The 21746-nt window shown below is 49.4% G+C and overlaps 1 protein-coding gene across 3 annotated transcripts in view; it reads left to right on the top strand.

The window, feature by feature from the left end:
* Nucleotides 1-21746, top strand: part of slka (STE20-like kinase a) — a 54812-nt gene that overhangs the window by 15282 nt on the left and 17784 nt on the right. For all 3 annotated transcript variants that reach the window (XM_064317161.1, XM_064317160.1, XM_064317162.1), the window contains exons 2-8: nucleotides 78-242; nucleotides 11795-11843; nucleotides 14989-15138; nucleotides 16656-16728; nucleotides 17105-17299; nucleotides 18209-18290; nucleotides 21148-21279. In XM_064317161.1, coding sequence (XP_064173231.1) covers nucleotides 78-242; nucleotides 11795-11843; nucleotides 14989-15138; nucleotides 16656-16728; nucleotides 17105-17299; nucleotides 18209-18290; nucleotides 21148-21279 — 846 coding nt within the window. The remainder of the gene's footprint in view (nucleotides 1-77; nucleotides 243-11794; nucleotides 11844-14988; nucleotides 15139-16655; nucleotides 16729-17104; nucleotides 17300-18208; nucleotides 18291-21147; nucleotides 21280-21746) is intronic.

The following is a 21746-nucleotide window of genomic DNA, read 5'->3' as shown; positions in this document are numbered from 1 at the left end:
CGCTATAAAATGTGTTTTGTTTCGCATGGATTCCAGTGATAGCTCTGTGGCGCTAATCTTGCTGTGTGCTGTTCCAGGCTCAGAACAAAGAGACGGGGATCCTGGCGGCGGCGAAGGTGATCGACACCAAGACCGAGGAGGAGCTGGAGGACTACATGGTGGAGATCGAAATCCTGGCCTCGTGCGACCATCCCAACATCGTGAAGCTGCTGGACGCTTTCTACTACGAGAGCAAGCTGTGGGTGAGTGCGGTCCCCCGGGGGCGGTCTCGTTTCTGGACTGAGTGCACGTAATGGCCTTTGTGGGGGGTGGGGGGGTGGGGGTGTGGGGGCGGAACATCTTAACCAAGTCAACCGCAGGACCGTTCTGCTGCTCTCCTGGTTGGCTGTTTTCGTGTGAAATGAAGCCACAGCAGATTCTCAGAGTTTGGGACTGGCCGCTCCACTAAAGGTGTGAAGGTGTGAAGCTAGAAGTAGCATGAGCTGCTGAACGTTATCAAGCTCCTTGTCATTTATTCGTGATGCGTTAAACAGAAACGGTGGATGAGAAACTCGGTAGTGTGAAGAACAGGCGGTGGCTCGTTTTGGCACCATTGCAGGGCAGATAAAATAAAACTGTTTGGAAAAGAAGCCAAAGGCACAATGCACATCCTTCAACAAAACTTCACCTACCACTAAAAGCATTCAAATGACTGCAACGTGTGTGTTTTGAGTTATGAATATTTTGAAAATTTGATTGATCGTCGCTCCCGAGGTTGCTATTTGTTTCCAGGAGGAGCAGGCAGTCCATATATTTTTATCTCTCTGCTCTTACAGGGGTAAAACAGAGAGGCTGGCAGATGGAAATGGACAGATGGAGATGGACAGATAGATGGGCTGATGGTGATGAGAGATAGAGAAGGACAGATAGGTGTACAGATGATATGGACAGATAGAGCAGGACAGATAGGTGTAAAGATGGAGATGGACAGATAGATGGGCTGATGGTGATGAGAGATAGAGAAGGACAGATAGGTGTAAAGATGGATATGGACAGATAGAGAAGGTCAGATAGGTGTAAAGATGGAGATGGACAGATGGATGGACTGATGGGGATGAGAGATAGAGAAGGACAGATAGGTGTACAGATGGATATGGACAGATAGAGCAGGACAGATAGGTGTAAAGATGGAGATGGACAGATGGATGGACTGATGGGGATGAGAGATAGAGAAGGACAGATAGGTGTACATATGGGTATGGACAGAGAGCAGGACAGATAGGTGTAAAGATGGAGATAGATGGGCTGATGGTGATGAGAGATAGAGCAGGACAGATAGGTGTACAGATGGAGATGGACAGATGGATGGACTGATGGGGATGAGAGATAGAGAAGGACAGATAGGTGTAAAGATGGATATGGACAGATAGAGAAGGTCAGATAGGTGTAAAGATGGAGATGGACAGATGGATGGACTGATGGGGATGAGAGATAGAGAAGGACAGATAGGTGTACAGATGGATATGGACAGATAGAGCAGGACAGATAGGTGTAAAGATGGAGATGGACAGATGGATGGACTGATGGGGATGAGAGATAGAGAAGGACAGATAGGTGTACAGATGGATATGGACAGATAGAGCAGGACAGATAGGTGTAAAGATGGAGATGGACAGATGGATGGACTGATGGGGATGAGAGATAGAGAAGGGCAGATTGGTGTACAGATGGATATGGACAGATAGAGAAGGACAGATAGGTGTACAGATGGAGATGGACAGATAGATGGACTGATGGGGATGGAGAGGTAGAGATGGAGATGGTTCTTCTTCTGTCCTGCTTTCATTCGGACCAGACCGTTTCAGAGGATTTGGAGAGTAAACAGTAAAATGGAGTGCTGTCATTGTCTTTGCGTCTTTGTTCTGGTTTGGATTTCTCTTGTCGCTAACCTACTTAGCGCTCTGTGAGGAGAGCTAATGCGTCGCCTGTACTGTGAGTAACAGAGTATCAGAACCGCTGAGTTCAGCCCCTCAGTCATGTGACCGTTTCCCTGGGCAGGCGGCTCTCAGTGATGAAGTCACCAGCAGGGAGGGAAAGGAGAGCCAGTTATTTCCTTTCTAGCGGTTTCTGACCCGAGCAGCCCGCCTCTCGAACCCTGGCGGCGAATCCCGCGGCCCCGCCCGGCCGGTTTCGGGTGACCTCAGCTGCGGTCCGCGCGAGCGGGGGGGATAATGGGAGACCCGGCTCGGCCAATGAGGGAGGGGAGGGGGGATAATGGGAGACCCGTGGGGGGGGGGGATAATGGGAGTCCGCGCTCGGCCAGTGAAAGCGCTCATGAATTAATCAGAGCTGCGCCCGGGTCTACGGCACACTTCACTTACTGAGCGGTATTAACCAGCACCGCTGGCGTGTGCGCAGAGTATAATCTGCGTGCGGCTAAAATTACTGAAGTGCAGCTTACAATAAATAAACCCTCAGATGAAGGCGATCTGAAACGTGAATTCAGTTTGATAAAATCGGTACGCACTGAAAATCGGTACACATGCTTCATAGTACAGATGAGGGTCAATTCAGTTTAACTTCACTTCACTTCCGTCATTTTGGTCAAAAAAATAATTTACATTCATTTGATTGATTAATTGAAAATGTATTTAAATTTATTCAAATGTATTTAAATGTATTACCTGAATTTAATTGGACTTTCTGAACCTGCTGAATTAAAGCTGGCCCCAGCGCTGCTGGTTGTTGTTGCAGTTAATGCCAGGCGGGGATAGTTTTAAATGCTATCACGTCTGTGTGTACACATCACTCCTGAGGTTAAGAGGCGGATTTCGCCTGCACACCTGGTCTTTGTGTGAAACCTTTCGCTTTGTTGTTTACACAGCCGTCACAGGTTTGTAAACCGTTGGAAGAAATTATTCTGTTCCGGAGTTGTGTGGTTATTAAGATGTTCTCGCCGTCTCCTCCTCCTGTTGGCGTCTGTGTGAATGGTGATTGTGCAGTGCGGTTGTGCATTGATTTTACCTGTTACCTGATCCTCTACCTGGAGCCGCTCGTAGGTAAACATTGGCAGTGTTCATCAGTACAGGAGGGTTCTTTGGGTTATAAAGGAACTGTCATAGACAGAAGTTTATTCAAGTACAAAATAGTAATTTTGCTAATTAAGCCCCATGTGAAAAAATAGTACTCTGAAGTATGCCTGAAGTATACTATTTTATACTTAAGAATACTTGAAGTCTAACCGAAGTTTCAAATATGCTTAGTGTACTATTTCTTTCACATGGGACATTTAACTATATCATGTTTGTTATTGGATTGCCATTGGATATTTTGCACATGCACATTATTTTCTGCATAAAAGAACAAATGTTTTTTGTTGTTGAAGTTTTATACATAATAACCAACAGTGAACATGAGGTCATAGGCTTTTAAGAGGAGATTGAGAGGAGGTAGGCCTACCTGCTGGTATCATAACGTATTATCCTGTCTGGCCATCTGCTGGGATTTTGATCCTTTTTAATGACGGAGTAAGATTTCTTTGTTTGTTTTTTTACAGTGTATGATTCGCTGAATATTAGGGACTTATTTGATACCCGCCAATCAAGTTCAATAAATCACAGTAGTCAGGACCACCGACACATCAGCTGATTATTTGGAAAATAATTAGCATCATTTAATTTACTGGGGAATGACCAGTATGTGGTCACAATGAATATTATTTAAAAGATGAATAATGACTGAACTGACCTTACTCTCCCCTCCGTCTGCTAGCGTACAGACAGCATTCTACTCTCACACTGGTTGACAAGAAGTAGTATAGATTGTGCCGAGCTGCACGTTGTCCCTTACCATTAAATGTCGATAGTCATTTTCATTACTTACATAGAAATATTGCTTTGACATTTCCGGAAATGGACAGAAGGCCGTTTTCTCAGTAACAAACAAATCTACTGTAACACCAAATCTTTTTTTCCTTTCCTTTTCAGAATGTCAGACAAAGGGTATGTTGATTAAGATGCAGGTTTATTCTGCCTGCCACACATTTGATTTTCTGAGTCAGAAAGACAGCGAAGATTTATGTTCTCTGTTACCGTGGAGATCTAGGAAAGTGAGATATTTGTTAATTGAAATACGTTGGGGGGGAATTCCGTATTCCGAGTACTGAGTAGAGCAGAGTCTTGGTTTTGGTACTGAGTAGAGCAGAGTCTTGGTTTTAGTACTGAGTACTGAGTAGAGCAGAGTCTTGGTTTTGGTACTGAGTACTGAGTAGAGCAGAGTCTTGGTTTTAGTATTAAGTTCTGAGTAGAGCAGAGTCTTGGTTTTAGCACTGAGTAGAGCAGAGTCTTGGTTTTAGCACTGAGTACTGAGTAGAGCAGAGTCTTGGTTTTGGTACTGAGTACTGAGTAGAGCAGAGTCTTGGTTTGAGTACCGAGTAGAGCAGAGTCTTGGTTTTAGCACTGAGTAGAGCAGAGTCTTGGTTTTAGCACTGAGTACTGAGTAGAGCAGAGTCTTGGTTTTGGTACTGAGTACTGAGTAGAGCAGAGTCTTGGTTTGAGTACCGAGTAGAGCAGAGTCTTGGTTTTAGTATTAAGTTCTGAGTAGAGCAGAGTCTTGGTTTTGGTACTGAGTACTGAGTAGAGCAGAGTCTTGGTTTTAGCACTGAGTAGAGCAGAGTCTTCCTGTGCAGTGCTGTAAGACAGGAAGCCGCTGTGTAAATATGGCGGTGGAGTCGGCGGGCGCTGGATGTGGCTGAGCGGGGCAGAGGTTATGTCTACAGCGTGGGAGAGGCTGGCGGCGGCCTCTCTGATCCCCGCCCAGCTCTCTGAGCCCAGTGTGAGGCCCATTGTGTCCCTGACCGGCGTCCACACCGCCCGCCCCCAAATGACACAGCAGCCCGCCCCTAAACAACACAGCACAATACCGCACCTCAGCCCGCCCCCAAATGACACAACACAACACCGCACCTCAGCCCGCCCCCAAATGACACAGCACAATACAGCACCTCAGCCCGCTCCTAAACAACACAGCACAATACAGCACCTCAGCCCGCCCCTAAACAACACAACACAATACCGCACCTCAGCCCGCCCCTAAACAACACAGCACAATACAGCACCTCAGCCCGCCCCTAAACAACACAACACAATACCGCACAACAGCCCGCCCCTAAACAACACAACACAATACCGCACCTCAGCCCGCCCCCAAATGACACAGCACAATACCGCACCTCAGCCCGCCCCTAAACAACACAACACAATACCGCACCTCAGGCCGCCCCTAAACAACACAACACAATACAGCACCTCAGCCCGCTCCTAAACAACACAACACAATACCGCACAGCAGCCCGCCCCCGAATGAAACAACACAATACCGCACCTCAGCCCGCCCCTAAACAACACAACACAATACCGCACCTCAGCGCGCCCCTAAACAACACAACACAATACAGCACCTCAGCCCGCTCCTAAACAACACAACACAATACAGCACAGCAGCCCGCCCCTAAACAACACAACACAATACCGCACCTCAGCCAGCCCCTAAACAACACAACACAATACAGCACCTCAGCGTGCCCCTAACGACACAACACAATACCGCACCTCAGCCCACCCCTAAACAACACAACACAATACAGCACAGCAGCCCGCCCCTAAACAACACAACACAATACAGCACCTCAGCCCGCCCCTAAACATCACAACACAATACAGCACCTCAGCCCGCCCCTAAACGACACAACACAATACAGCACCTCAGCCCGCCCCTAAACAACACAGCACAATACAGCACCTCAGCCCGCCCCCAAATGACACAACACAATACAGCACCTCAGCCCCGCCCCCAAATGACACAGCACAATACAGCACAGCAGCCCGCCCCTAAACGACACAACACAATACCGCACCTCAGCCCGCCCCTAAACAACACAGCACAATAACGCACCTCAGCCCCGCCCTAAACAACACAACACAATACCGCACAGCAGCCCGCCCCCGAATGAAACAACACAATACCGCACCTCAGCGCGCCCCTAAACAACACAACACAATACAGCACCTCAGCCCGCTCCTAAACAACACAACACAATACAGCACAGCAGCCCGCCCCTAAACAACACAACACAATACCGCACCTCAGCGCGCCCCTAAACAACACAACACAATACCGCACCTCAGCGTGCCCCTAACGACACAACACAATACCGCACCTCAGCCCACCCCTAAACAACACAACACAATACAGCACAGCAGCCCGCCCCTAAACAACACAACACAATACAGCACCTCAGCCCGCTCCTAAACAACACAACACAATACCGCACAGCAGCCCGCCCCCGAATGAAACAACACAATACCGCACCTCAGCGCGCCCCTAAACAACACAACACAATACCGCACCTCAGCGTGCCCCTAACGACACAACACAATACCGCACCTCAGCCCACCCCTAAACAACACAACACAATACAGCACAGCAGCCCGCCCCTAAACGACACAGCACAATACAGCACCTCAGCCCGCCCCTAAACAACACAGCACAATACAGCACAGCAGCCCGCCCCTAAACAACACAACACAATACCGCACCTCAGCCAGCCCCTAAACAACACAACACAATACCGCACCTCAGCCAGCCCCTAAACAACACAACACAATACAGCACCTCAGCCCGCCCCTAAACAACACAACACAATACAGCACAGCAGCCCGCCCCTAAACAACACAACACAATACAGCACCTCAGCCCACCCCTAAACAACACAACACAATACAGCATGACGGCCTGAACAGACTGGCCTACACTCCTCATACTGAATCGTATTCAAGAACATTGAGATTGCAGTGCAGTGCATTAGATACCTGTGGAACTGCATATATACGTTCATGTATATGCAAAGGCTTCTATGTACATGGATTAAGGCCAGCAGGCACACCTTTAGTGTGCGTTTTAGCCCCATTGTGTGACTCCAGGCACATACTCTCCCCATTAATCACACACAGTATGCAAATAAGATCAGAGACCCAAGCAGGCGATCCGGAGGAAACCCAGCCCTGTTACGAAATCTCGGTAAACATGAAATAACAGTGAAGACACTCCCACTTATGGCATAAAACAGTGGTGTCAAACTCTCTCCTTGCCGTGTGTATGCAGGTTTTCATTCCAACCAATTAATGCTGCCTTAATTGAGTCCAATTACTCATTCAGCCATATGCGTTTAACTGCATTGAAGCACAGAATATAAGAAAATTTTTATTTAGACAATGCGGGTCACCATAGACGTCGGGTCACCATTGTGCACAAACCTGCATCCCTAATTCAGCAAATAATTTAACTAATTATATAATCAAGATCTGAGGCTGGAATGAAAACCTGCATACACACGGCCCTCCATGGCAACGAGTTTGACACCACTGGCATAAAAGGTCAGTAGTACTGTGTGTTGCACATACATACAGTAGCAAATTACTATACACCTTCGCGTGTAGCTACATACAATGCATGAAAAGGTATTTGTCCCCTTCCTGGTTCCTCTGTTATTGCATATTTGTAACACAGGATGGTTTCAGATCTTTATAAAAAAATGTAAGAAGAGACAAAGGGAACCTGAGTAAAAACAAAACACATTTTATAAATTATGTGATTTGTTCAATGAAAAAAGTTATTAAGCACCCATATCACCCATGTGAAAAGTACTTGCCCCCTTAAACTTAATGACTGGATGCACCATCTTTAGCTGCAATAATTGCAACCAAACGCTTCCTACAATTTGATAACAGTATTTTACATCACTGTGGAGAAATTTTAGCCCTCTCTTCTTTGCAGAACTACTTACAAACGGACGGACAAACTGGAATGTTTTCGAGTACAAACTGCTCATTTCAGGTCCTGTTACAGCATCTCTATTGGCTTCAAGTCTGGACTTTGATTAGGGCACTCCAAAAAAAACTTTAATTTTGTTTCTTTTCAGCCATTCAGATGTGGACTTGCTTTTGTGTTTTGGATGATTTTGCTGCATAGCTAAATTACTCATTACAATCTCATGGTCAGATGACCGGACATTCGTTGTCAATTTTCTGGTACAGAACAGAATTCATGGCTCCTTCAATAATGGCAAGTCATCCAGGACCTGAGGCTGCAAAGCATCCCCACACCATCACACTACCACCACTGTGTTTGACTGTTGGTATGATGTTCTTACTGTGAAATTCTGTATTTGCTTTATGCAAGACATAATGGGACCATCCACAAGTTCCACTTTTGACATAATCCCAAGGCTTGGATCATCAGGTGCTTTATATGCCCCGCGACACAGGCGTTTGGTGGTCAAGTCAGGCACGGACTCCGCCCATCCTTCTCTCGTAACGCGTTCTCAGACGCTTGAGGAACTTGCTTCAGATTGGCACAAGTCACTTGACTGAAGGTGAACTGATTAGTTTGTGGTCAAAGGTCAAGTCACTGTGACTCAGTCCATCCATTCTCCGTGAACGCAATATCTCAGGAACGCCTTGAGGGAATTTCTTCAAATTTGGCACAAACATCCACTTGGACTCAAGGATGAACTGATTAGATTTTGGTGGTCAAAGGTCAAGGTCACTGTGACCTCACGTCCATCCCATTCTCTCGTAAATGCAATATCTCAGGAACGCCTTGAGGGAATTTCTTCAGATTTGGCACAAACGTCCACTTGGACTCAAGAACTGAACTGACTAGATTTTGGTGGGCGAAGTCACTGTGGTCACTGTGACCTCACAAAACATGTTTTTGGCCATAACTCAAGAATTCATATGCTAATAATGACAAAGTTTCACACAAATGTCTAATAGGATAAAATGATGAAGTGATGACATTTTATATATAAACGGTCAATCTAGCCAGGAAAAGGAACCAGGGAAGGAGTGAATTATCACATGCATGAAGCCTTGATGAAGTGATGACATTTTATATCCAAACTGGCTACTGGTTGGCGGAGGCATACAACCGCGAGGCGGTATTTCTAGTTTTCAAATGTGAAATGAGCATTGATATTTCTTTGGGTTAGCAGTGGTTTCCGACCTTGCTACTCTCCAATGAATCTCATTTTGCCCTGTGTCTTTCTTATTGTGGAGTCATGAACACTGACCTTGGCTGAGACTAGAGAGGCCTGCAGTTTTTTGGATGTTCTTTTGGAATCTTTTGTAACATTCTGGAGGAGTTGTCGCTCTGCCCTTGGAGAAACTGTGGCAGGTTAGCTATTCCTGGGAATATTCACCAGTGTTCCAAGTTTTCTCTCACTGTGTTTCTCTGGAGTTCCAGAACCCCAGAAATGTATTTGTAACCCTTTCCAGACTGATACATTTCATCATATTTTTTCTCATCTCTTCTGGAATGTCCTTTGATTGTGGCATAGTGTGCTTGCAGAAACTTCATGGGGACTACTTCACTCTGATGGGTGGTTCAATGTGAGTGTGGTTTATATTTAACAGGGCTGGCTGCAATCAAGCGTGATTGTGTTAAATCAGCTGAATCTAATTATCAATTAAATTTGGTTAATTGCTTGATTGAGTAACTAAGGAGGCAATTACTTTTTTCCACATGGATGATGTGGGTGTTTGATACATTTTTTAAAAATGAAATAAATAAATAAATAATTTAGTTTCCCTTTGTCTAATATTGCATTTTGTCTGAAGGTCTGAAACCATTCAGTGTGACGAATGTCCATTTAAAGGGGAAATAAGGAAGAGAGCAAACACTTCGCAGTTCAGTGCTCGTGCTGTTGCTCAGCGCACGCTTAGTCATTTATAAGTTACGTAAGAGTACAGCAAGCAGCAGAGATATGCAGACACATTATAGACTGCAAAGCCTTGCCTGAAAGCTCTGGGCAGAAAAGTGGAACTGGTCAGTGGAAAGTGAATTTGTGAGTGAGTCACTGTTTCGGGGTTCGGGTGTGTCTCCAGCGGCTCCTTTGTTAATCGAGCAGCCCGCCTTCCTCTGCTGTGTGGTTCCAGAGTTAGTTGCGTTTCCAGGAATAGACGTCTGGTGACCTGCTGGGAGGAAGTGCGTTATGATTCTGTTTCGTAGACCTCCAGCCGCCGTTCTGCTCCTGATCTCGCTAACCGTTGGTCCTCAGCGGCGTCTGCCTCTGTCCCAGGCCGACCGGGCCTGTTGTCATGTAAATTTGGGCTCGTTACCTGCAGACTGTCAGGGATAAGCCTGTGGAACAGGTGTGTGGTGTGATTGAACATGACAGGTGGATTTCTCAGTATGCGGGGCCTTGGCCTGATAACTCATCTCTACGGCAATGACGGGTGGATTTCTCAGTATGCAGGGCCTTGACTTGATAACTCATCTCTACAGCAATGACGGGTGGATTTCTCAGTATGCAGGGCCTTGGCTTGATAACTCATCTCTATGGCAATGACGGGTGGATTTCTCAGTATGCGGGGCCTTGGCCTGATAACTCATCTCTATGGCAATGACGGGTGGATTTCTCAGTATGCGGGGCCTTGACTTGATAACTCATCTCTATGGCAATGACGGGTGGATTTCTCAGTATGCTGGGCCTTGGCCTGATAGCGCATCTCTATGGCAATGACGGGTGGATTTCTCAGTATGCAGGGCCTTGGCTTGATAACTCATCTCTATGGCAGTGACAGGTGGATTTCTCAGTATGCGGGCCCTTGACTTGATAACTCATCTCTATGGCAATGACGGGTGGATTTCTCAGTATGCGGGGCCTTGGCTTGATAACTCATCTCTATGGCAATGACGGGTGGATTTCTCAGTATGCGGGGCCTTGGCCTGATAGCGCATCTCTATGGCTCTTATTCAGGAGTTGCCTCACTTCGTAGGTCTAGCGGTGGTTTTCTAACCGTGCTAAATGCCCCTTTAGTGAGTCGCTTTGGTTAAAAGCATTAGCCAAATGTCCGTACTGTAAAGTGACGGCTAAGAGAAGGGGCTTTAAGACCCTTCACCGTGCGGTATTTTGGGAGTTGCTCTTCGCCGAGTCGAGCTTTCCGCCCAAACCGCGGCTTGTCTCGTTTCCTCGGTCCGCAGGCGTTGCGGTCGTTTGGTTTCGGTGCTTCTGTTCGTGCGACCGAGGGCTCGGACGCTCTCTGAGCAGCAGACGGAAATGCTGAGTCGATCGCTGCACTAAACTGTGAGCAGATATTCAGCTCTCACGGTGCTCTATCCTGGTTGTACGAGGACGTTGTGGCTCTCCCGAAATTGCTGCGTCAGCTTTGGATGACCCTTTGACTATGCCCCCTTTCTAAATATTCCTGAACAACTTGGTCAGCTTAGATTCCACTGGGGCTGTCAGCACTAAACACACAGAGTTGAATATCTGGTCAGTGTGTAGAATCTCCATGGGACAGAGATGGTGCTAAACACCCAGAGTTGAATATCTGGTCAGTTTATAGAATGTCTGGTGGCAGAATGCCACGCAAAACTGTGGGTCGTCTCTGTGGAAATCCAGTGACATCATTGTCCCTGTCATTAATACGGAGGCGCCTGCATCCTTAAATACCCAGCATGCTCCTTCATCCGGCAGGTCACCTGTGTGTACCGGAGCCCGGCCTAAAGAACAGCCTGCAGTAACTAAACACATTTCAGTGCTATTGATTACGTTTATTGACCGTCAGCATGAGGGCAGTCCAGCAGTCAGACAGAACTCAGAACCGCGGGATCGCTTTCATAACCTGCGTCTGGCGGAAGGTTAATAGCGGGCTGCCGGAGGTCTGGCTGGGTAATTCTGAGCGGTCCGAGGGAAGCAGGATTAAGAGTCACTCAGTCATTTATTTTCCTCTTTTTTTATTTTATTTTGCAGATTCTGATCGAGTTCTGCGGGGGAGGGGCCGTGGATGCAGTAATGCTGGGTAAGTGTGTGAGTGTGTGTGTGTGTGTGTGTGTGTGTGATTGTGCGTGAGTGTCCGTGTGTGTGTGTGAGTGTGTGTGTGGTCTGTGTGCGTGTGTGTGTGTGAGTGAGTGAGTGTGATTGTGTGTGTGAGTGTGTGTGTGATTGTGCGTGAGTGTCCGTGTGTGTGTGTGTGTGTGTGTGTGAGTGAGTGAGTGAGTGTCCGTGTGTGTGTGTGAGTGTGTGTGTGGTCTGTGTGCGTGTGTGTGGTGAGTGAGTGAGTGTGATGTGTGTGTGTGTGAGTGAGTGAGTGTGATTGTGTATGTGTGTGTGTGTGTGTGTGTGCGTGAGTGTCCGTGTGTGTGTGTGAGTGTGTGTGTGGTCTGTGCGTGTGTGTGTGTGAGTGAGTGAGTGTGATGTGTGTGTGTGAGTGAGTGAGTGTGATTGTGTATGTGTGTGTGTGTGTGTGATTGTGCGTGAGTGTCCGTGTGTGTGTGTGAGTGTGTGTGTGGTCTGTGTGCGTGTGTGTGTGTGAGTGAGTGAGTGTGATTGTGTATGTGTGAGTGTGTGTGTGATTGTGCGTGAGTGTCCGTGTGTGTGTGTGTGTGTGTGAGTGAGTGAGTGAGTGTCCGTGTGTGTGTGTGAGTGTGTGTGTGGTCTGTGTGCGTGTGTGTGTGTGAGTGAGTGAGTGTGATTGTGTGTGTGTGAGTGAGTGAGTGTGATTGTGTATGTGTGTGTGTGTGTGTGATTGTGCGTGAGTGTCCGTGTGTGTGTGTGAGTGTGTGTGTGGTCTGTGCGTGTGTGTGTGTGAGTGAGTGAGTGTGATTGTGTGTGTGTGAGTGAGTGAGTGTGATTGTGTATGTGTGTGTGTGTGTGTGATTGTGCGTGAGTGTCCGTGTGTGTGTGTGAGTGTGTGTGTGGTCTGTGTGCGTGTGTGTGTGAGTGAGTGAGTGTGATTGTGTATGTGTGAGTGTGTGTGTGATTGTGCGTGAGTGTCCGTGTGTGTGAGTGTGTGTGTGGTCTGTGTGCGTGTGTGTGTGTGAGTGAGTGAGTGTGATTGTGTATGTGTGCGAGTGTGTGTGTGATTGTGCGTGAGTGTCGGTGTGTGTGTGAGTGTGTGTGTGGTCTGTGTGCGTGTGTGTGTGTGAGTGAGTGAGTGTGATTGTGTATGTGTGAGTGTGTGTGTGATTGTGCGTGAGTGTCCGTGTGTGCGAGTGTGTGTGTGGTCTGTGTGCATGTGTGATTGTGTATGTGTGCGAGTGTGTGTGTGGTCTGTGTGCATGTGTGATTGTGTATGTGTGTGAGTGTTGATCTGTAGGGATGTTAGATGCTCTCATTCTCTCGGTCGTCCTGCTCCAAAACACACAATCACAGCGGCTCGGGTTCCCGGGCGCTTGTCCCGTTCTGATGCCTCAGCGTTTGCTCTGTGTTTTTTGGGCGGTGTGCAGCGCTGGGGTGAGAACACGCACGCCACACCGCACACGGGGTTCCAGCTCCAGACGAGCCGCACATGCTAGCCCTCCCCTACCGCACTGGCGCTGGGTTCAGACTAGCCCTCCCCTACCGCACTGGTGCTGGGTTCAGACTAGCCCTCCCCTACCGCACTGGCGCTGGGTTCAGACTAGCCCTCCCCTACCGCACTGGCGCTGGGTTCAGACTAGCCCTCCCCTACCGCACTGGCGCTGGGTTCAGACTAGCCCTCCCCTACCGCACTGGCGCTGGGTTCAGACTAGCCCTCCCCTACCGCACTGGCGCTGGGTTCAGACTGCCACACGTGTAGATCTGCACCTAGAGGATTTAAAAAGAGCTAGTAGTGACAGGTAGTAGTTAGGAGTTGCACTTGGGTGGTTGCCAGTTTTAATCCTTAACGGCTGTAGCACACATGAATATATGGGTGTATGGAGCTAGTAAAGGTGTTGGTTATCCAGGATGTGAGTGTGTGTCATGTTCTCCTCTGAAATCAGGTAGTAACTCTACCCAGGTAGCTGGTCTTTGGCTGAACGTGAGCAGTTCTGACCCGTAAAGTCAGGCCATGTGGAAAAGCCTGTCTGAGTGCCTGCAGAAGCCCAACAGCCCGAGTCACGTTAGCATTAGCATTTCCTTCTGCGCGTCTTTAAATCCCCCTCGTATCAAGCCCTACTAATCGATAAGGAGAGCGTGAGCGCTGTGCTAGCTGTGGAGCAGGGAGCCTGTTGGGCAGAGGCAGGCTGTGCTGTGGAACCTGATTGGTGGGCCGTGTTACCGGGTAGGATTGGGGAAGGCCTGACTCACAGCTGTGCTTTCACTGGCTGAGCTACAGAGTTGCCAGTCCGGTCACAGGGCTGCTGTCGTGTGTGTGGGCGGAGTTAAATCTGCGGTTACCGCAGGTGACGGACCAGCGACTAATAGCAAACACACGGCTGTACACTCACATTTTATCCAAGGAGCACACATGCTCCTAAGATGAAAGATTTTGGAGCACACTAATACATCCCAATCGGCAGATGTGCTCCGAAATTATTTTTCCAGTTCAGTTTTCAGGAGCAAATGCTCCTAAAATGGGCGCACTGGAGGGCCCTGGAACATGAATACTGCATTGGTGCCGTGCGGCGTGTGCCATATGCTGTGTGCCGCGTGGCGTGTAGTGGGCTGCTTCAGTCCTGCGTTGTAGCACTTTATGATGAGCTGAAGCCTGCGTTGCTGCTGAAGTAGAGCAGCACCCCCAGTGTGCCACATCTGATACATTTGTTTGGGGTGATCTTCTGTTTTCTCTCTCACACATGCTGTTTTTGTGTGAGGACGTGTCAGAAAGGGCACTGGAACCTATGAATACACGACAGTTTGAGATTGTGCTGACTATACCCGAACCCCAGAGTACATGAACGCTGTGCGTGTATATGTAACGTGTGTGTGTGTGCGTGCATGTGCGTGTGTATAACGCACGTGCGGTGCATGTGTGTGTGTGTGTATAACGCGTGTGTGTGTGTGTGTGTGTGTGTATAACGCGTGTGTGTGCGTGTGTATAACGCACGTGCGGTGCCTGTGTGTGTGTGTGTATAACGCGCGCGCGTGTGTGTGTGTGTGTGTATAACGCGTGTGTGTGCGTGTGTATAACGCATGCGCTGTGCGTGTGTGTGTGTATAACGTGTGTGTGTGTGTGTGTGTGTGTGTGTGTGTGTGTACTGCAGAACTGGAGCGCCCTCTGACCGAGCCGCAGATCCGGGTGGTCTGCAAGCAGACCCTGGACGCCCTGGCCTACCTGCATGAGAACAAGGTCATCCACAGGGACCTGAAAGCAGGGAACATCCTCTTCACGCTGGAGGGGGATATCAAACTGGGTGAGCAGCGTCCTCCGCGGTGCCTTCCCTTTTCAGAGTCTGACAGGAAGTCCCCCCCGTCCGACAGGAAGTCCCACCATCCAACAGGAAGTCCCCCCGTCCAGCCGCAGGCCCAGTTCTTCATGCTAACGACTGTAGCTGTGCGTGCTGGGAAGCCAGCGTAGGGAAAAGATCAGCGGGCCGTCGATATTTCAGCTCTGCTGGGCTGGGTTCCGGCTCGGTGCTGTGAACGGTGTGATTGGAGCCTTTATTTGGGCGGGGAGGTCACCTGGGCTGGTCTCTCAGGTGTTCAGCAGGAAGGCAGTGTTCTGCAGGGCTGTGTAGCACAATCACAGGCTCTCAGTCCTCTCTGCTGCCCAGCTGGCATTAAGGCTGCTTGAGTAGAGGATAAACCAGCATTCATCTTCAGTATTGTGCTCCTGTATTCATGTCTTATATGTAAAAAGAGTTTACCGAATAATCATTTGTTCATTCCATTGTTTTCAGTTAATTTTTTTTCAGTTGATACATTTTTATAGTATAGGAAAAAACATAAAAGCATTTGATCTTCTAGTACAAACGAACTGGGTTTAAAAAGCGTCTTGCAGGAAAAGAAAAAAAAAAGCAGGATTTCCTGTTCGGCTGACAGGACAGATAAGAACTGTTTGTGTGGAAAGGTGCGAGTTGTCGGATGAAAAATGGAAACGTGTTGAAACGTATCTTATGTTTGCCATTAGCCGTGTTCGGTAGAGGTCTCTACCCTCTCTGTTAAAGCCTCAGTGCAGTTTAAGGGCTGGTCTGGGGTTCAGAGCTGGGGCATGTCTGTGGAAACAGGAAGTGCCCCATCCCCTGTGGAAACAGGAAGTGCCCCATCCCCTGTGGAAACAGGAAGTGCCCCATCCCCTGTGTAAACAGGAAGTGCCCTGTCCCCTGTGTAAACAGGAAGTGCCCTGCCCACTGTGGGAACAGGTAGTGCCCTGTCCCCTGTGGGAACAGGTAGTGCCCTGTCACCGGTGGGAACAGGAAGTGCCCTGTCCCCTGTGGGAACAGGAAGTGCCCTGTCCCCTGTGGGAACAGGAAGTGCCCTGTCCGAGGTGTGTGCAGTGTGTAACTGGCTTTCTGACAGCTGACGTCTTGATGGATGATGAGCTGAAACATTAGAACATGGCATGTTTGGCAGCGGTGCTGTTATAGTTGTTCAGAAAGGTAGAGCTGTTCAGTCAGGTGTCATACCTGTGTGTTATTATAGTTTAGGTGTCATATCTGTGTGTTATTGTTCTTCAGTAAGGAGGGGTGCTCAGTGCTGCAGTCAGGTGTCATATCTGTCTGTTATTATAGTTTAGTAAGGAGGGGTGCTCAGTGCTGCAGTTAGGTGTCATATCTGTTTGTTATTATTCTTCAGTAAGGAGGGGTGCTCAGTGCTACAGTCAGGTGTCATATCTGTGGTGGCTCTGGCTGCATGTTTGAAGGTTTAGTCACTCTTGGCACACACCCTGTCACTGAACCTGACACTGACCCGGACCTGCGTTCCCTTCCAGCCGATTTCGGCGTGTCGGCCAAGAACACAAAAACCCTGCAGAGGAGAGATTCCTTTATCGGGACGCCTTACTGGTGAGTCAGAGTTCTGCCTGTTCTGAGTGTGTGTGTCACCTGCTGCCCTGCGTCGTGTGTGTGTGTGTGTGTGTCACCTGCTGCCCTGCGTCGTGTGTGTGTGTGTGTGTGTCACCTGCTGCCCTGTATCGTGTGTGTGTGTGTGTGTGTCTGTCACCTGTTGCCCTGTATGCGTGTGTGTGTGGCATGCGTGTGTGTGTTTGTGCGTATGTGTGTCCTGTAATCTGCCTTTTCCATGTGTCTTAAATGAGTTGATCTGCTGTACATGTAGAGCTTGTTTACCAAACAAGTCACGGCTCATTGTAGCTCCGCCCACTGTGGGGTTCGTGAATGGTAAAGCCTCACCGGTGTTAAATAGTCCCGTGTTCGTCCACAGGATGGCGCCAGAGGTGGTGATGTGCGAGACCTCCAAGGACCGACCCTACGACCACAAGGCGGACATCTGGTCCCTGGGGGTGACGCTGATCGAGCTTGCGCAGATCGAGCCCCCCAACCACGAGATGAACCCCATGAGAGTGCTGCTGAAGATCGCCAAATCGGAGCCCCCCACCCTGATGCAGCCGTCGCGATGGTCAGCCGCCTCGCTGTTCTCCTCCTTTGATCTCCTCCGCTGTTCTCCTCTGCTGTTCTTCACTGCTGTTCTTCACTGTTCTCCTCCGCTGTTCTCCACTGTTCTCCTCCGCTGCTGTTCTCCACTGTTCTCCTCCACTGTTCTCCTCCGCTGTTTTCCTCCGCTGCTCTCCTCCGCTGCTGTCCTCGCTGCTGTCTTCCGCTGCTCTCCTTCACTGTTCTCCTCCATTGTTCTTCACTGTTCTCCTCCGCTGTTCTTCACTGTTCTCCTTCACTGCTCTTCACTGTTCTCCTCCGCTGCTCTCTTCCGCTGTTCTCCGCTGCTCTCCTCCTCTGCCCTCCTCCACTGCTCTTCCCCGCTGCTCTCCTCGCTGCTCTCCTTCGCTGCTCTCCTCCCAATGTGCCGTCTCCTAAACGCGCTGCAGTCAGAGTGAACGCCAGCCTGGCTGCTCGCTCGCTAAACCAGCGGTTTTTATTAGCGATATGAGGCTCCATGGACGCCGCGGAGCACAGGTGTCAGACTTCAGTCCCGAAGGGCCACAGCGTCTGCTGCTTTTCTGGGTCCTCTCGGCACCAGCGGTTCTTCCAAGCCGCCGATCGGCTGCAGAATCAGCGCGCTTTGTTCTCCAGGCCTAATCGGCTGCGGATTGACAGGAAACCGCAAAAATCTGCAGACGCTGTGGCCCTGTAGGAGTTTAGTCTGGCGTCCCTCCCAACAGGGGCTGTCAGCCTCATTGGAACTGGTAACACGACCTTGCCCTCCCAGGTGAATCGATTCGCTCGGCTGAATCGATTCGCTCGGCTGACTCGATTCGCTCGGCTGACTCGATTCGCCCGGCTGACTCGAGCGAGTCGCTCGGTGACGCGGGTGGGGCTTTTATGAATCTGAGGTGTCGTGTCTCCCTGGCAGGTCTCCGGAGTTCAGCGACTTCCTGAGGAAGTGCCTGGATAAGAATGTGGACAACCGCTGGAGCACAGCCCAGCTCCTGCAGGTAAACCCGTCACACCACACCCGTCAGAGGAATCCACTACACTGCATTCCCACCCGTCAGAGGAATCCACTACACTGCATTCCCACCTGTCAGAGGAATCCACTACACTGCATTCCCACCCGTCAGAGGATCCACTGCACTGCATTCCCACCCATCACAGGACTACATTACATTCCAGTACATTACAGCCCATTACAATACATTGTGTATTTAGCAGAGGCTGTAACCCAGAGAGCGTAATGTAGCACAAGCCCTTCTGTAAGTACGTGTGAGGGTTTTATGGGCAGCAGCTCAGGATCTGGCTAACAGCCTTCCCTGGCCAGCGAGTGAATGCACAACATCACTTAAAGCACAGAATGTGGCTACTGTAAGCACGCGCAGATAGCATCCGCTCGGAGCCGTGAGAAACCGCTGGACTTTCAGCCGAAATGGCGCGGGGTCCTGCTGTGTCTGTGGGGAGCCGGGGCACCTGCGGTCCACAGTCGCCTGCATTTGCCTGCAGTTTGGCGGTAACTGAGTGGCTCGGCAGAGTAACGCTGCGTTCTCGCTGAGTCCGGCGAACGGGTCCGATGTGAACCCCGCCCCCAGTCACCTGCGCGTGTTTCTGAAGGCACTCCTGCTGTAGTTATCACCTGCCTGTCAATCGGGGGCTCCACACTGAGAGAAAATAAAACAAGAGAGAGTTTATGACAGAGAGATGCATCGACCACCAGCAGATTGAGAGATGGAGTGTATTTTTATTGAATTTTAGTTTCCTTTTGTAATAAACTGATGTAAAACCACAGTGAGCCACCTAGTACTCAGATGGTGAAGTTTCATTTTGAAAGCAGGTTAGTTTATATGAAAGGGGGCGTGTCCTATGTTCTTATCCCAGATAAGCCCCTCCCCCGCAGCGATCCGGATGTCGTACCGCCGTCTCGGACAGACGTCCGTGTGCGTGAGGCCGGACGCTTTGTGCCTGCTGGCGAGCACGCGCTCCTTCTGTCCCCGTTTAACTGGCCTACGGGGAACCGGACGTGTCCTTCGGTCAGTGGACACACACACACACACACACGCCAACGCTTCCCGCGCGGGTCGCGTTGCGTTCACGCCCGACCGCGCTGAACGAGAGTGAAAATGCGGAGCGGAACGTCGCCACCGGCGGCGTTCTCCGAATCCCAGAACCCTCCCCTGCTGAGTCCTGTTGTGCGTTTCGTTCAGAAAGCTGGTCGAGAGAAGCCGTCTGCTGTTTTGTTTGGATCCGTATAAATGCTGGGCCAGCAGTGTTCATTTCTGCACAAGAGACGTAATACCAGCCCGTAGATCACACGCGCGTGATAGCCGCGGAGTTCGCGGAAAACCGCATTACGCGCGTAGTAAACCGGGTCGTTAAACACGTCTTTGAACTCTGTCGTCTGATTTTTTCGCTCCGGTATCGTTTCTCCTTGGTGTCCAGCGCGAGGCGTTTATAATTCTACAAACGCGGCGTCGTGCAGTAGTAGAGCACGTTGTGTCAATGGCGGGCTGAGGGGAAAAGCAGCCTGGCTCATTTGCGTGTGCGTATCGGATTGTTAACGCGGGGTGGCGAATCGCGTTACCCTGGGCGCATAAGGCCAGGGGAAAGATGGGTTGGTTCTGCTTTGATACGGAATCGACGTCGCGCTTTCCAGACCGACTTGACCTGGGAGTATGATTTCCACCACGACGTGGACGGGACATTCCTCGGACCCGCTCGAGGATCCCGACGGCTTGTTATTACGGGAGAGCTGTTATTACGAAAGCCCCCAGGCTTTGACTCATTCTTTCTGAAGTGCGCGTATTGGGACCATTGAAGCGGAGTGGAAAATTCCCTGACGCTTTTGCGCCCTCCTGTGGCGAGACGGTGGTACTGCAGAAAGCTCAGTCGCTCAGCCGTGTATCAGTTACTGACTGAGGAAGTTCTGCATACAGACCCGGGTCCTTCATCGCTGTCAAATGTCAGATTTTATGTACAAGAAGAAAATGTTCTGGTGCATTCTCCCTCCCTCCCCTCTCAGATACATATAATTACTGATGGTAACAGAGCATATTTTATTTATGCGTGCTGTTCCTTAATACGAGGGTGTACATACAGAACCCATGTGGACAGAATTTCCAAACACATACAGCTAGTAGAATGCGTTTCTACTCACTGTGAATGAAATGGTGGTTAGTTTCAGAGGACTGGTCAGGGTTAGCCTGAGCGTTAAGTTTGTACCGTGATTACCTGCAGAGAATAGCTTAGGAGCGCAGAATGACACGTGGCAGTCAAACACAACGAAACGAGGAAAAGGAAGAAACCACAAGCTTGCGTTGCACTTTCTGAGATACCTTATGCCTTATCTTTTTGGAGCTAGATAATTTTTTTAGCTGAGTAATATAGTAAAATACTGTATATTCCATCTGGTACCTAATTGGTTGTTGAACAGAAGTGTAGAAGCACTGAAGGTTTTGGGCCCAATACTGAAACAGTGTTTATCCCCTAACCCTAACGCTCCACCCGTCTCCCTGTGCATATTCCAGCTGATACCTGATTGGCTGTTGAACAGAAGCGCTGAAAGTTATGGGCCCAGTACTGAAGCAGAGTGTTTACCCCCTAACCCTAACCCTCCGCCCATCTCCCTGTGCATGTTCCAGTCGATACCTGATTGGCCGTTGAACAGAAGCGCTGAAGGTTTTGGGCCCGGTACTGAAGCAGAGTGTTTACCCCCTAACCCTAACCCTCCGCCCATCTCCCTGTGCATGTTCCAGTCGATACCTGATTGGCCGTTGAACAGAAGCACTGAAAGTTATGGGCCCGGTACTGAAGCAGAGTGTTTACCCCCTCACCCTAACCCTCCGCCCATCTCTCCCCACGCAGCACCCGTTCGTCTCCAGCGTGACCAACAGCAGGCCGGTCAGGGAGCTGATCGCCGAGGCCAAAGCAGAAGTCACCGAGGAGATCGAGGAGAACAAGGAGGAAGAGGAGGACGAAGAGCCGGAGCCGCAGCTGGTGAGTAATAGCCCACTTTTTTTTTTGAAGTCAGTTTCCATGGCAACAAGAACGTTTTCATGAACAGTTCACTGCATTAGACAGTTTTTTTGTATCCTTTTTTGTAGCTTTTTTTAAATTATTACTTGTGTAGTAAATGTAATGTCCTAATGTTTATCATTGCAGAATTTGTGGGTTTCAACATTAAAGGACATTCATTTACATTTAGAAGTTCTCAGACATTTTTATAAAGAGAAACTTGCATTTACTTTCTTCTTCTTATACACCTCCAGTGCATTTATACAGTTAGATATCTTACTGAAGCAGTACAGGTGAAGTGCCTCGCTCAAGAGCACAACGGCAGTGCCCAGCTGGGATGTGAACATGTTACGAGCCCAGTTCCGTAGCTATCATATTACACTGGCACCCCCATTACTGAGCCCATTTAGTGCAGACTCTTATCCAGGGGGACTTACATCCGGTGCGTT

The sequence above is a fragment of the Anguilla rostrata genome, chromosome 18, assembly GCF_018555375.3.
Source record: "Anguilla rostrata isolate EN2019 chromosome 18, ASM1855537v3, whole genome shotgun sequence".
NCBI lineage: Eukaryota > Metazoa > Chordata > Actinopteri > Anguilliformes > Anguillidae > Anguilla > Anguilla rostrata.
This window is presented reverse-complemented; position numbering and strand designations above follow the sequence as displayed.